Source organism: Pteropus medius, unplaced genomic scaffold, assembly GCF_902729225.1.
Source record: "Pteropus medius unplaced genomic scaffold, Ma_sr-lr_union100, whole genome shotgun sequence".
Taxonomy (NCBI): Eukaryota; Metazoa; Chordata; class Mammalia; order Chiroptera; family Pteropodidae; genus Pteropus; species Pteropus medius.
The window spans coordinates 7125620-7142095 of NW_024353517.1; the positions used below are offsets into that span (position 1 = coordinate 7125620).

The 16476-nt window shown below is 37.3% G+C and overlaps 1 protein-coding gene across 1 annotated transcript; it reads right to left on the minus strand.

Annotated features, from left to right (window-relative positions):
- Positions 1-294: 294 nt before the first annotated feature.
- CLDN1 (claudin 1) lies at positions 295-15129 on the minus strand. The gene is made up of 4 exons (XM_039850888.1): positions 14684-15129; positions 6198-6362; positions 4551-4635; positions 295-2898 (listed from the first exon to the last, which is right to left on the minus strand). Exons 1-4 carry the CDS (start codon positions 14904-14906, stop codon positions 2736-2738), a joined length of 636 nt encoding a protein of 211 aa, XP_039706822.1. The 5' UTR covers positions 14907-15129; the 3' UTR covers positions 295-2735.
- Between the last annotated feature and the right edge of the window lie 1347 nt (positions 15130-16476).

Sequence of the window (16476 nt, forward strand, 5' to 3'; positions counted from 1 at the left end):
TGTTCCTTTTCTATAGATGAAGAAAAATAAATAACTTCTCCTGTTATTCTTTTCTATGACTAGCCTTGATAATAAAGAATCTCAATTTGAGAGAAACAGGACATTCTAGTGGGTGAAATCTCTCAAATATTGGATAAATGGCCCAGAGGTACCATAGCTCTTTCCCCAGAACACAGAGTGAGTCAGATCCTATCCCAAGTCATCTTCTCTTTTCCAAGCATGGCGATCTTAAAATAATAATTAGAAAAACAAGCCAAGGAGCTATGTTTTTATTTAAAAAAAAAAAAAAAACAATTTATTGAAAAAGAATAATGCTTTATACAAATTTCCATTACAAAAACCAAAAATATCTTTTGAGTCTGTTTCCAAGTATAGTAACAGAGTACAAAAACATCAAAATTGAATAAATTCTGGTGTAACAATTCTGTTGGTCATTTTGAATTACTGATTTCTTTGTAGAATTTAGCAAATAGTAACCACATGTATTTACACTCACACATCATTAAGATCTACGTATGTAGCAGAGGCTCTTTGAGTGATACCTTCTGGAAGCATAGACTCTCAAGTTTGGAAGCCACACTAAAATTTAATGTATTCAAATCCTCATATGATGCAGTCCTTTGGATAACTTCCACATGGTTTTACTATGAATTACCATTCCCAAACTATCCTTGCTGTGCTAGCTGCTAGCTAACAGCAACACCTCTGAAGGCATCGCTTAACAGATATCACCTTAAATATCCTTGCAAGTTATTATAATTCAAAAATCTTTCATACTTTGGCTTTGTCAACAGTTACACTTTCGTTTTATCTGTTAAATCTACAGACTTGTTCTAGGTCAAGTCTGCATTTCTAAAAGGAGAAAAACTTAGCCACAAAAATGTATCAGGCCATACTGATTGAAGAAATTGACTTCCTTAGAATCCTCTTCATTTAGTAAGCTGAATTTCACTGTAGTGCTTTATCACTTGAGAGACTGGTTAACGTAAGAAACTCATTTCTTAAAATTTCCCTCTTTTCAGTCATTTGAAAAATAACCCAAAATCTTTGTACTTAAACTCCTTAGTTCTTTCTCCTGGTACAGTACTTTTCACCTTACAAACCACATTTGCATATATTCTATCTCACTAGATCCCCACAAAAGCCCTGCGAGGTAGGCAGGTCAGGAATCACAATCCCCGTTTTACAGATGAAACAATAAATCTAGGCCATCCATGTGCCTTGCCCAAACTCAGACGGTAATTGATAGCACCAAGACTCAAATCAGGTCTCCAGACACCAACACCAACACCCTTTTCATCATAACATCTTGCTCAAATGAAGTAGCATTTTCCACAGACTGGAAAACTAAGAGCAATTGTTAAAATGGAACAGAGCACCAACAACATGTTTGGCACAGCTGAAAGTAAGGAAATAAACTGGAGGAGAAAGGAAGCTATTAAACAATGTGAAGGTGTGTGTGTAAGTATGGTTCGATGACTTCTAACAGCCAGCTGAGGAAATACAAACACCACTTAGACATATTTAATGTTCAAAGAATGAGCATAATACCAACTAATTAATACTCACACTACCTCCACCAGCTAGTTAAGTATCATTATTGCAATTTAACAGATGGGAAAAGAGGAGAAAGATTAAGTGACTCGCTTATGGCTACAGAGAGAATATTTGTCACCAGATTATCACTACAGAAAATCTAGCATTTCATGCAGAGAGACAGTCCATATCTCTCTGGGGAGAGGTAAACTACATGATAATTACATCTGAGAAAACAATATAGCCGAGGAGAGAGGGGGGAGATTTACAACTGTAAATAAGTAGCTTAAAAACTCAATCAATAAACTCATGTTACAATGCTTGGAGAAGCAACACACAGCTATGCAATGAGACAAATATTTTCAAAGCAAACAGCAGTGTTGCAGGTCAGAGTACAGAGATCAGGTGGGAAGGTCAATGGAAATATATCATATGGTCATGCAGAAAGATTTGCCCTCAAAGCTCTGAGTTGTGAGATATTCTTGCCAATTTTAGAAATTAAAGAATAGGCTTATGAAATGTGTTATTAGATTCAAGAGTTAGCTTAATAAAACAAATAAAGGCATGAAGAATGACTGATAACAGAGCAAGTGCCATAAGATCATGGTAAAAAAAAAAAAAAATTAAGTATATGAAAAAGGCTCCTGTGAAGAATTGAAAGAATTTATACTTGGTATAGTGGGTTAGGTCTTATGTAAAAGACACTAAAAGCTGAGGAAAGAGGGTAAATGACATCTGATCTATTATACATGTATACATATAGAAAGGAGAGACACACCAAATAAACTGCTTATTTAATTGATACAGATTTAAATATATATTTTAGATGTATTTTAAGTATGCTGCTGCCAAATAAGAAGAGATTTTACTATCTAATCTATTTTTTATAGAAAATCATGCATATATACATATCTATATATAAGGATGTCCCCTCCCCACATTTGAGATGATTACTCAGTGGGAAGCAGTAATACAAATGGAAAAGGATTCCCTCCTGTATTAAGGAAAGGAGTTAAAATAAAACCAAGCCATTTTTAGCAATGGATATTTAAAAAAATATCTTTTTTTGTTTCTGGGGTTCTTTTAGTAATACCACAGTTCAGATGACGATAGTCAAAGCCTAAGTTCTTAAAGTCAATGATACTATTTCCACGTTTGTTTCTGTTTGTTCCAACAGGATTGTTTCCTTTGCTTCTGTATCACACGTAGTCTTTCCCACTGGAGGGTGCCGGTTTTGGATAGGGCCGAGGTGTTGGGTAAGATGTTGTTTTTCGGGGACAGGAGCAGCAAAGTAGGGCACCTCCCAGAAGGCAGAGAGAAGCAGCAGCCCAGCCAGTGAAAAGAGCCGGACCAAATTCATACCTAAAAAGAGAAGGCAATGCATTTACTTAACGAATCGCTGAATATTTTCCTAATGTAATTGAGGAAAGAAATAAGTATCACACTCATAATTTTTTTCCACTGAAAATAATCCTCTATGGTCCCTGGGGGAAGTACTTTCAAGTTTATGAACACACAGACAGGAATGTTTACATTGCAGTTGTTGATAATTTGCAATAGTAGATCAGGCAATATGGCATGCAACACCAGGTTAATTATACAAATATTTCCAAAGACTTTTCCATGTGTAGGAGACTCGTAAAGCATGTTTATATAATTTAGAAGTCAGGTTTGGGCTATGGTTCCTTGGCTAAAGCTTAACAAGTCATGCTATTGCCAAGTAGCAACCATGTTCTATAAAAAAACTACTAGTGTTAAACTATTAGAGTTTTTAATAGTTGATACCAGATAACAATATATGCTGAAATCTGAAATTTATGGTTTTGTAAAAAAGACTTCTAAGCATCTCATAGATCATTCTAGATTAAGCTGATCCAGGTGGATGTATTAAGGCACTCTTGAGAACCTGTGACTGATTGTGGACAATAAGGGTAGAGAAAACTAGAGTTCTAAGGCCTGGGTTTGGTTCCTGATACGAACTCTCAACTGCTAGAATTCTGAGTGAGTAACTTCACTTTTCAACCTCAGTTTCTGCTTCTCTTGAAACAGGATAATCCCACCTGCATTACTGAACTACTTTCAGGATCACGTGAGACAATGTGAATAACAAGTGTACAGTGCCTAGCAATTTATAAAATGCTTTCACATCCATTACTGGTAAAATTTTAGCCTATTGACCTCCAGCAGTTTCTGTCTCTACATTGTAAATCTTATGGGATAGGCTCCAACACAATTATTGCACTATGTGTTCTATATGTGGGTGATTTTGTACAAAGAATCACACCTTATCTATCCAACCACTGGGATTTTCTCCATTCATCCTAGCACTCAACAAACAATAATTACATCTTAACATCCTGACTCTGAATGTAGTTATTAGGCTTTAAAGACATGAACACAGTGAGACAAAGAGCCTTGTTCTTGATCAAAGAGTGTCATTACATGAGAGACAAGAATGAGCCCTTTAACTTCCACAACTTGCAATATTCAGAAAGGTGACCTTTGTAAAGTCAATTTTATAGGTGTGGTGGAACATAAAATTTCAAAGTAGTATCATGACTTATTTTTCATAAATTATACTTTTTTATAAATAAAGTTAAACTTGGGAATGAAGTATTATTCATTAACTCCAATAGTAGTACCATTTTTTTCGATCATAAACTGTGTTAGTTATAAGTAATTGCAATTAAGTATATCAAAATAAACTTCAAAAAAAACTTCAATATATTAATATCTTTATTAATATAAAAAATAAGAATAAAGGTCGAGCACATAGTTGCAAAGTATAAAGCTGAAAAATTTTCTACTTTAAGTGTGCTCTATCATCAATACAGGCTGTTAAAGCAATTATCAAACTCATTTTAACATGAGTCACAGGCCATTCAAATTATTTTCAAGTTTGACATAAAATCCAGAAAGCAAATCTGGGAAGCTGTGGCACTTGCTAGACTTTGCAGAACATAAAAAGGGTATTTTCTCAGAGAACAAGCTATTTTACGCATGAATAACATTACCTGGCATTGACTGGGGTCATAGGGTCATAGAATTCTTGAACAATTCTATTGCCATACCATGCTGTGGCAACTAAAACAGCCAAACCTTGGGAAATTCAAAACAAAAAACTGTTAATCACTATGGAACCCTGAACATAAATATACAGCCCATTAATTTATAAGGATTTTACAAAAATTAAATCTCATCAATAGTGCTAACATTTTTAATTTAGACACTTTTAATTTAGAGAGATTAGAGATTCAGACATGATTTATTCCAAGTATTCTGTTAAGACGGACAAAAATATTAAGTCAGAGTTAGGCATAGTTTATACACTTTATGTCATCTTATTTATAGTTCAAGGTCACTGGCACATATAATGTTGGTTTAGCAACAATTCAGCAGGCTCACATCATTTAAGGTGTTCAAAGATATTATTATACAATAATGTACTAAACTATTTTGATAAAACCAATGTCCTTATTAGTATAGATGAGTCGCTTATACAATGAATGAAAACCTTTCAACATTGGTCTTAACCAAAACTCAACATGTACATTTCTGCAGGATCAAAAGGAAAGTAAGCAGCTAGACAGCAGGGAAGAGAAGGACCTGTCTCAGAATGGACCAAACCACTCAAATTCCTGCTGCTTCACTGGCCAGACCTGCCAGGTATTACCTTGAGATTTGCTGGAGCGCCACATCAGATAAATTTATGCAGCACACTCTCAATTTTCCATGTATTTCATATTTTAGTAATAACAGAGAAACTACTCAATCAAAATAATTCATTCTATCATTTAAAAGAAAGATAAAATATCTCAATTTTTCTTATCCAGAAAAAATAAATAACTTTCTTTTATAGCAGTTCTAAGAAACCATCAATATAGACAGATTAAAACTTTCAATGCTCTTCCCTTCAACCCCTTGAAAAAAAGTGGTCCAATCTAATTGCCTCTAATACTTGACAGAAAATACTAGTGCTTTTAGCTGCTCAGATACACTATGAGAATGTTCTCGAACTTTCGATGCACTCCCTAAGAGCTGTCATGTCTTCTTCCGACTCCATCATTTTCTCAAAGGTCACATATCTATCTCATCAATCAATACATCAATAAAGCAACAAATCATAGTGGTTTTTTCAAGGCCTAATTTCCTACCATTCCAACATTCCACTTCTACTACAACTGGTCTTTCTCTTAACGATCTATGAGTAAGTACATCCTATTTACTCTGGAATCAGATCTGCCTACCTAGAATGATGTTCTCATTTTATTTTTTTTAACCAATAATCCAAATTCCATCCATTCCTCACACAGCTATATGATTTACACATTTCTTATGTTCTCTCTCACTACTCCCTTCTTCACCACATATTACCTGTGGGGACACCACAGAAATTTTCTGACTTATACAGAATTGTTCCTTAGTGTTTGCTAGAGAGGAGACATCTCTCTTCACCTGGGGAGACTGGTTCTAACAAACCAGTTGGCACTTGAAACCTCAAAGAACACACCTGTCCACTGTGAACACAGATCTCAAATTTTCATTTGGTTCCTGTCTAAGAATGTGAAAGTCAGCTGGACTTTAGGTTTCTATGTCTTCAGATTTTAGTAAGATGAAATCATGCTAGAGACAGCTTAGAAAGGGGGCAGGGCCTTTCTTACCTGCAATAAGAAATATCACACCCCCAATGACAGCCATCCGCATCTTCTGGACCTCATCGTCTTCTAGGCACTTCATACACTTCATGCCAATAGTAGCCACAAAGATGGCTATTAGTCCCAGCAGGATGCCGACCACCATCAAGGCACGGGTTGCTTGCAAAGTGCCTAGAAGAAAACATTTTAGAACACGTAAAAATAATCTTGTCTAGACCAACAAGGGAAGAGTGGTAGAAGACCAAGTATATTTCAATGTTGTATAGAAGAAAGAAAATTGAAGACCCCAGTTCTAATGATATTTCTGCAGATAACAAACATAGTATCTTCTCTAGAAAAACAAACACCTGGCTGGATAATGAATAAGTCCTCTAGCTCTAACATTTTATGTTTTCAACATTAAATTCAAATTCCACTGGAAAAATAATTAAAGATCTGGTTGAATAGGTTTAGCTGAACTAATACATCTTTAATCCTTACTAGTGGAGTATTTTAATTCTGAAATAACAATCGTATCTATTATCCTTAATGTTAAACCATTTATAATTAAAACGGTTTACAATATATTTTGGTAAGAGTCAACAGCTTTATACCTCATTCATCAAGCTTCAGAAAAAAATGAGTGAATTTGGAAGATAAGAAATGAATTCTTCATAGATTATCATGGTTGAATAAACCGCATTTGTATCTTCAGTGACTGGGGTAGGGATGGGGGAGATATACCATTTTCTTAGAATAAAACAAAATAACCTTATTGATGTTATTTCAGAAAATTATAGATTCACATTCAGAGATATCACCAGCTTTTAAGACTTTTTAAAATATTGTAAGATAGCAGACAATAATAAAATGTAGTATTTCTGAGGATTCCACTAATTTTCAAATTTCCTGTTATTGCAATTTAATGTGCTAAATCATGATCAATCAGAGAGGGTCAGGTTTCAGAGATTATGCTAGTATGTTTCTTAAAGAGTAAAAATATAACACTGGCTTAAAGACATAGACTTAAAGAAAATGAGTTGAAACTACACTGGTGAGATGAGTTTGATTAATTCTAGATTTAGTTCCTCCTTCATGTAAAGATCATTATCTCATTGATGGTGCTAACATGTGACAGTATTTTTGCATATATAAATATTATTTACATTGTAACCAACCCTGCTGTCTTTGGTAAGCTACTTATTACTCTTTGGGACCATGTTGCTATTATGCAAAGTGTGAATGATGATATCTCTCACCAGGGAATTGGAACAATTGACTTCTTGATAGTCTTCAAAAGTGGCTGACATGATGGAAAGGTTTTGTATCTCACTATCTAAGTTAGACCTAGGCTCAGTCTTAGAATTTTCAGGGTTGAGAACTTAAGTTACTAAACCTAATGAAGATTTCCAAAATATCATTTAATTTTAATTTGTTAATATTTCCATTCTTGTCATAACCAGAAAATCTATGAGAAAATCATAGTAACCTCTTTCCAAGAAGAAGCTAAAGTATTTTTTAAAAATGTATTTGAGAGATACTCTGAAAGCTGATACATTTTTACTTGATTTCATTGAAAAGCAAAACAGACACACTCTCCTCCTCCTTTCACATAGCCAGCTACTTGGAAGTGTGTGTGGGCACACAGACACCCTACCCACACACTTATCTTAAAATTCCAGGGTAGTATAAGAACTGCTGAATCAAAGCACGTGTTCCATAGAGTGTGGGTTTACCAAGAACCGAAGCTGCTTATGACTATGTAAAACTTTTTCCTTGGAATCACAAATCATACTGTGGTATGAAGAGGAAAGTACCAAGGACTCCACAATTAGGGTGTGCCCTTCCTTCTGATTTATCAACAGCTTTTGCAAAGACAATCATTCCTAAGAAAGAAAATGAAAATAAAAAAAACTAAGCTCTTATACACAACACAGATTTTCAGATTTGGCCCTAAATGCTACTCAGAAGGAAATCATTTCAAACAAAGGAATGTTGGAAGAGGAGATGCTGTAAGTCACAGAGATGATTCACATGCCTAGAAAAGAGGGTGACCACCAGTCCATTTGTCTGGGACTGTCTTGGTTTTAAAACTGTGAGTTCTGTATCTAGAGAAGACCCTCAATTCTGGACAAACTGGGACAGCTGGTCACTCTACTGAAGGATGACAGGATGTGGAAAGTAAAATGAGGTGGGTTCAGCAAGGTGGTCAGAAGGCATAAAATCAGGCAGGGCTCTGCAAGCTAGAGTAAGGGGTTTGGTGTTTATTCTAAATGTAATCAGAAGTCATAAAATGATCTTTAAGAGGGGTGATAGGATTTTCACCCTTGGTATAGAGAACACAATTAGTAAACATTATTCTTATGATAGCTCTTCAAATATGCATAGCCTCTTACTTCTCTCAGCTGTCTCTGCTTTATTTTCTCATAAATACTCAATTTTCCAACCTTTTATTCATCACTTTTGTTGCTTTCTCTGATCTCTCTCCAAGTTTTCTACTTTGTTGGAGTTATAGGGCCTCAAACCAAACCCAGCTTCCATAATAATCATTCTGGTCTGTACTTCACGTAAAAGTAGCAGGCCACCAGTCCAGCAGGTCTGAGCACTTGGATCACAAGGTATTCTTTATGAAGAGTCTGATGGGCCTCAATCTCATGAGTCAGGCTTGTATAAAACCACCTAGGCAGGGAGCACACAAGGATGAATTACTTCAAGGCCTTATCTTCATTTATCTGGAATTATTTCATATCCACAGTTTTCATCGCTGATTTTTCCCCTTGAAGTTCTCAAAGAAAACACAGTTGCTTCTTGCCATACCCATTTTACTCTTTCCACTTCTTTTACAAAGTTTCTATGGGGAAAAGACAGATATTTTGTTCTATGTTTGCACAAAAGGTAGTATGTTTTATTTTTTATTGAATAATGTCTCGTTTGTATAATGTACAAAAAAATGGAAAAAAATGCAAAAAAATGCTTGGGGATCATATAGGCCCTATAAAGCAAGGGTATTATGTTTCATTTTTTTTTTAATCCAATGAAGCAATAGTGTTATTTTGCAGAACAATATTTTTTTTCACTTAAGTCCTTGGCATCCATTGATTTGGGAAATTTCTTTATGTTTTACAATATTATATGGTCATCAATCACAAAATCTCATCTTTCCTCATTGGAGACATTATACCTCATATAGACATAAACTATAGTGATTCATAGGGGGAAATGTAAATTTACAAAGGAAAAATAAAGGCTGAGAATCAGCATGAAAACTCACTAGCGGGGCATACGTAATGATGGATTACAAATCAAAATAAGTGTTGAGTTAGAGGTTATGAAGGTTTTATGTGCAGATACAATTTAAATTGCACAGTTTTAAGTGAGAACCAGATAAATCCTTCAAATTAAGGTCTTATGGAAATCTTTTAAATCAGAGATCTAAAATATATAATTGTGAGCTCCACAAAGACTTGGGTCAGATTTGTTCATATTTCCATCTAAAGCACTAAGAACAGTACCTGCTAAGCTACTTAGATTATTTAATCTCTGTTCAAAGAATTTAAACTAGAATATGGCTTTATCCTTTCAAAGTACTACTAATATGATAGGTAAAAATATTCTGTTATGTAAAGTTTAACCTTTTAAAAAATACTGAGAAATGCCTTCCTAGAGAGCCTGGAAATGCCAAAATCTTGCTATATAAAGCCAGACTTTGTTTATATCATTAAAATCTAGTAACTCATCTAGGGAAGAAAAATTAATACATTTTGCTTAATCTGATATATTTTTTAACTTTTCTAAATTTTTAAGTTATTCATCTAATAAGCTCCCTAGATGAGGTTTTTTTTCCTAATGGAATAATAATAAGCAGGGCCAAGAAATTTAAAAATGTTTGAGAACTACAAAATAATATTTTGGACTAGAGAGTTAGAGAATAGCCTTGGTCTACTAACTCTGAACTGGCATGATTGGATCAAACCTGGGAGCAAATATGTTCCTTTGTTGGCCTCTGACATTTGCAGATATCTCTACAATACTCTTATCACTGACTGAAGTTGCCTGTGGAGAAAATGGTTAGCAAACATTCAAAAAGCTACACTATTGTTTCTCATCATTATTCAGCAATACACAGAGGAGGCAATCTTTTAATTATACTTAGCTAGACTGATAATCTTGAGATTAAAGACCCCCTAAGGAGTTCTTACCACTTGCAACCTGAAAGTATAATTTGAAAAAAAAAAAATACTTACAAAGATCTCTACTTACAAGACAAGAAATGAGTTAGCAGTTACTGATCTACTACAGTTAGGTTAATCAACATATGTGAAGAAAGACAAGTAAAGACAAGTAAGTGGAATTTTCTTTTTTCCTAAAGCTTTTTAAAAAAGTCTTAGTATATATAAGAAGCAGAATCTCCTTTAAACCCCTGACACTGTTCATACTATTTACTGGTCATATTACTATATTATTCACTGTATACTATGTATCATAAACAATATAGATTTTAAGCATATCTGCATCCTACTATGGTCTTTCTTTGCATTGGTACTTGCTTAATAAGTAATAGGCAAATAAATGAACTAAACATCAGGTGACTAGAACAAAAATGCTCTTTTTTTCCTCTGCAATTAAATGAGCTCATCACAGACCATCATAGAACTACACTTCCATGGCTTTTTCACTTGTTAAATCTTTCTCTTTTACTCAAGCTCAAAGTTGCTCAAGAGTCCTCATTGTTAGCATTTCCATTTTATTGACATATGAGCTGGTGGCCACTGGGTGTGACCTCAGGACACCAGCACAGACAGAAACAAGTGATCGGGGATGAGGCAGGGCTTACCACTTACAGGATGTCCTGAGCAGTTTTGCTTTCTTTCTTTTATTTCTTAGATTAATTGTTTCATGATTATGTTTCTATATTTCCTCTATGCCACTTAACTCACGCTCCAATCAAGGAAACCTAAACTATGCCACTTGGCCTTTTTTCCTTAAATCACTGCAGTTAGTAACAAAGAATGTTGGCACTGGAAGAAATCAACACGATACCTTCTATATTATCTTAGCTGCATCCATAGGAGCAAGACAGTTCACATTTCTTGAATAGATGAATGAATCATGGATTCATGTCCCCATTCCTCCCACTCTGCCCTATTTCATAAGAGGGAAAACTATAGCCCAGAGAGACCAAGTGGCTCACCATTAAACACATGACTAGATAGTACAAAATCAGGGTAGGAAATGGGAACTTCTGATCTCAAGGATTTTGTTTTGATTTCTATCATTTCAAGAGTCAGAAATAATTCTTGAAATAAATCTGAACACCAGTGGTCCTGTGAACACCACTGGTTCAGCAGTCTGAAGAAATGTAAGTGGGTGCCCTCCTCTCTGCCTATGCTTCAAAGTCTGTTCAACTTAGTGATTTTGTCTCTTTGATTGAGCCTGACATCATGGTGAGAGTGCTGAGAAACCTCACTAACAACCAATACTCATTAAGCACTCCTACACACATGTGGATTCATGCAAAGCAAGTTAAGCAGGCTAGAGGAGCTTATAAACAAATTACAGAATCCCGAAGTTGGATGTGACTTAGAGAGAGTCTAGCCTACCCTCCCATTTGTCTGGTGCTTCCTACAACATTCCTTCAAAATGCTTACTTATTTCTCTGCTTGTACACCTCCCACCATGCAACCTCCCAGGGCAGCCTGATCTTAGAACAGCTCTAGCTATTAAAGTCAAGCAAGTAAAAGTAATTAACTAAGCACATAAAACAGACACTAGCTTGCCAAAAGTTTGAGAATTGGAAGAAACAAGGCAAGAAGTACAGCTGACTTTAGAAAAGTCCACTATAACTGTATCTGCTACTTTCCTTTGTATATTCCAACTTTCAACTGCAGGAGTTATCAGTGATAATAAATATCAGATACTTTGGCTAAAATTTAAATTGTCTCAGCCATAGTAAAACCACAATACACAGTGCAGCATTAGTTTCCCCAGGAAGTTTCTCAGTTGCATTTTCATAAATTGCTTTGCAAGAACCACTTAGAAAACCCCCTGCTATATCTAATTTCCTATATAGCGTTAAGCACACTGTATCTCTTTAGATATTGATGAAATTTTGCTTTTTACAGCTGACACTGTTTAGAGCAGAGGGACAAGGGCTCTTAACATGTCTAGCACTAAAACCTTGATAAATCCATGTATCTTGACCTTAAGATGACAAGGGGGCTCCATTGGCAAAGGCAACAAAGTTCGATTTCAGAAAACTTCCAGCCGAGTTTTTCACCTAAAAGCACTTCGAGGAATGCAACCCTTTACAAGGAACACTACTGATATATACAGGTAATCCTGTCTACCTCTAGAGGTCACAGATACATACCAAAATAAGACAATGAATCACCACCCCAGGTCTCTCTATCAGGTGTGTGTGAGCACCACTGCCAGGTGGAGAAATGGAGACAGGTTCTCTGGGCTACATCCAAAGGCATCCAGTGAGTCATTGGCAAGTTGGGGAGAGTACTTGTGAGTCAAGGCTCCCTCTTCTGGGAATCAGTTCTGAGAGAAAGGCCTCAGCCCCACCTTGAATAATCTCTGGCTCTAACCAAAAGGAAAAAGAATCTGGTTTGGAGTTTAAAAATATGTATATACTCATCAGGTAGAAATCTCCAAAATGCATATGGAGAGAGGAAGAGGATATTGTTTCATTCTTCCACCACAGCTTCAAAAACTGTAATAGCTATATTAACTAGGAATAAATGAAAATAAAACATTTTAACACATTATATGTAAGGATGGCATGTTTGAGTACCTACAACATGAGTCGATTTGATCCCATTGGTCATTTAAGGAAGTTAAAAGGAAGCCTATTTAAACATGTTGAAAATGAACTACTTGATCAGAAGAATCAGAGAGCTCTTTAGAATTGCCCTTAGAAACTTCTCCATCTGTCAGTTCCTCAACACGACACCCCAAATGTCTAACACTGTTTCCTTACATGTATTTATCTTTCCATGGAGAGAGCTGATGATTATATAAAGGAGTATACCGAAAATACTCCTTATATTTAGTATAAAGGAATTCTAAAATAGGAACTTTGAAAAGCTAAAATGACAGCACTCGAAACAACCATGCACATTGACTAATCAAATTCCACAGGTGTTCAAGGAATTTAAGCAGATTCAGAACAGAGTTAATAACCCTAAAGTATATGACTTTTGACAAAACCACATGTGAGTGGTGTACAAAGCAACTGAAGTAAACTTGAGCAATGACAACACAGCTCACGCTCAGCCCATAAAGGGGCTGGTGAGCAGGCTTGTTTATCTAGGCAAAGTCTAAGGAAGCTTTTCTTCAAGTTAGTTCAAGGGCGTAACAGTCACATGCTGCATGACAACAAATGCGGTGTCTCAAGAAAGATACTCTAGCCATGAATTATTACCTAAGTAAGTGGGAATTTAAAACAGGGCACTCAAAAGCTTTCCTTAAAAAAAAATTTTTTTAAAGGAAAAAAAAAAAAAAGCCATCCTGTCATTCTCTCCACTATCCTTAAGAATATTGATTTCTACACAGTCCTTTCCAAACTGACAGAAGAAGCAAACATCCATTATACAGAAAATCCTTTATGCAAGATGGAAACTTGGAAAAGACTCACCCTCTCTTTCACTACCTTCCTTCCCCAGCTGACTTCTGCTTTCATACCTGTGTCTCCTTTGTGACATTATCTTTCAGTATCCTCACTCTTCCTTTCATATTATGATGGGGGGTTATTTAAAACTTTTCTTTCTTGTTCTTTTCCCACCTACTACCAATCTTCACTTTCCAAAATAATACTACACAATCTGCCTCCTCTGAAGACCCTTGGCTTGAGAGACAAAACCTTCAGGGAATTTCTTAAGAGGCTTCTTGAAGGCATCATGCAAAAGGGGCTCCCCACAATTTACTGGGTCTTAAAAATCAAAAGATTCAAAAGATTCAAACTTAAATGTCAGTAGAAAACACTAAGTTGTAGGAATGTGACTTCTATGAAAAGTCATAGCAAAGATAGATTGTTAAAATTTTTTATCTAATACTTTGGGATTATCTATTTAATTTTACAAGCTTGAGAAGCTCCCGGGCTCCAAACTTTTCAGGGTGTACCATTTTCTTGTCCAAACCTTACCATTCTTCAATTTTCACAGAATTAGAATGTCCAGGAGAGACCTAAGAACTCAAGTTCGAGTTTGGCCTTTATCTCTCAATCTCCACCCCACTCACACTGGAATTTAAGATGAAACCACACACCTACAGGAGAAGATAAAGTGTTACCTAGGGAATCAGAGGCAAAACTAGAGCTTAGTCCTGAGCCTCCCTTTTCGCAAACCCACTTACTCACGTCAGAGCACATGATCAAAAGATTTGATCAACGAAAGACGCATAACCATGTAATCACAAAACAGAATTGGCTGGAAGCCACTACACCAAAACAGAGCCACTGGGGGTTGCAGTCTCAGGGTCACAGCTGTGGGGGTTAGGAATGTACTCACTGTTCAGATTGAGTAAGGAGTCGAAGACTTTGCACTGGATCTGCCCGGTGCTCTGAGACACGCAGGACATCCAGAGTCCCTCGTAGATGGACTGGGCCGTCACGATGTTGTCGCCTGCATAGGAGTGACTTTTCCACTGGGGCATTGCCGTACTGACGATGGCTCCGATCCAGCCCAAGAAGGCCAGGATGAAGCCCAGAAGCTGTAGCCCCGCGTTGGCCATAGCTCACTCGCGCGCCCGGGCTGGCTCAGTGGTGGCAGGTGCAGCAGGCGGAGTTTGCAAGGGCGCACCCGGGGCTCCTGGGGATAGCGGAGCTGCGTGGAGGAAGTTATTGCGGGGAGCCCTGCTCCCTGCACTGCCACTGGAGAGGTTCTAGGTCCTGGTCCTGGTCTGGGTCGGCGCTGGAGTCGGGGTGCGAAAAGCTGCGGTTGCTCCCAGGCTCCGAGACTGAGACGCCAACCTGCCGGGCGCCGCAATTTAAAGCAGCTCCGCCCCGCGCCAGGTCTCGGCCGCCGCGCAGCGCCTCCTGGCGGTTTCAGGGCCGCTCGCTGAGGAAACGGGTGGGAGCGCTGCAGCACGCACGTGGGCCACCGCGCCCTCGGCCAGGAGGTCCTGCCCGCGATGTGGGGGCAACCCGAGGAGCTACACAAAGCGCTCCGGTGCTCGCTCCCTCTCATTTCTTCCTTCGCTCTTTTTTTCTCTAGTTAGCCTTCTCAGGCTATCCATTCAATCTTTATTTTCCTCAAAATTACCATGTACGTGTAAACACTAAAATTGCATAAAGATAAAAAAAATAGAGCCCTCAAGAGACCCACAGTTTCATTTTCAACTTTTCGCTATCTTATTAAGAGGCATTTCCTATCTTTCACAACTCTCTTCCCTTCCTGACACACACGCTTCTGTCCCTTTTGTTCATCTTCCTTCCTCGTTCTCCTTGTCTCCCTCTGTCCCCTTCTTCCCTTCATGGTCTCTGCTAGAATCATGTATTTCTGCAAGGGTGGTAAGAAATCATTATACTTTATAGATTAGGAAACTGAGACCCAGAGAGGAAATCTGATTTCCATGAGGTCACACAGCAAGTTAGTAGCATATCCAGTATCTGGTTCCCAGCCCACTCTTGCTTTCTACTACATCTCGACTGAAATATATATCCTTTAATCTATTATCATCACTACAAAAATGCAGCCTACTTCCTCAAACCCTACACACACACCCTAGCCTCTTCCCCACGGCAGTTTGTCTCACAGTAGCAATTCATTATCAGAGGGACAGGGACAATGGCTGCCCAACTCCCAACGGGTGTTTCATTAATGAATTATCAGATGTTATTCATCACAGGCAAAGAAGGGCGTCTTAAAAGTCTTAACCTAGTAGAAAGAGGACTGAGCTAAGATTTAGGAAGTCTGGGTCTGGCTCTGGGTTTTGCAGTGACTGGCTATGGCCACGCCCTAAGGTTTTAGTCTAGTTGAGCCTTTTGTTTCACTCTGAGTTTCTAAAGCTTCCTTCTCTGTAGTTAAGTGGTGTTGTGGTTTGAAATAATTAAGATGTTTTTCCAACTACTTTTTGTGTGTGGTGTGAGTATGGTGGGAGGAGAAGCTTCTACGGTTTTAGTAAAAACAGAAGCACTTCGGAGGCAGAAATAAACATGGTAAGGAGAAAACAGGATATGCCCCCATATTTACTATGGGAGCTGCCAGTTTGTGTCAAGGAAAAAACAGTAAAAACCAGAATGTGAATGAGAAGAATGAAAAAAATCTACCGTTTGGGGGTCGTTGATAGTGAGGAAGAACTA

What these genes read in the sequence shown, in the direction of transcription:
- CLDN1 (XM_039850888.1), bottom strand. Translation starts at nt 14,906, where the DNA reads ATGGCCAACGCGGGGCTACAGCTTCTGGGCTTCATCCTGGCCTTCTTG. An exon ending in CTCCTTACTCAATCTGAACA is followed by an intron (nt 6,363 to 14,683) that starts GTGAGTACATTC and finishes GTTTTCTTCTAG; the next exon opens with GCACTTTGCAAGCAACCCGT. An exon ending in ATGACCCCAGTCAATGCCAG is followed by an intron (nt 2,899 to 4,550) that starts GTAATGTTATTC and finishes TTCTCTTTTTAG; the next exon opens with GTATGAATTTGGTCCGGCTC.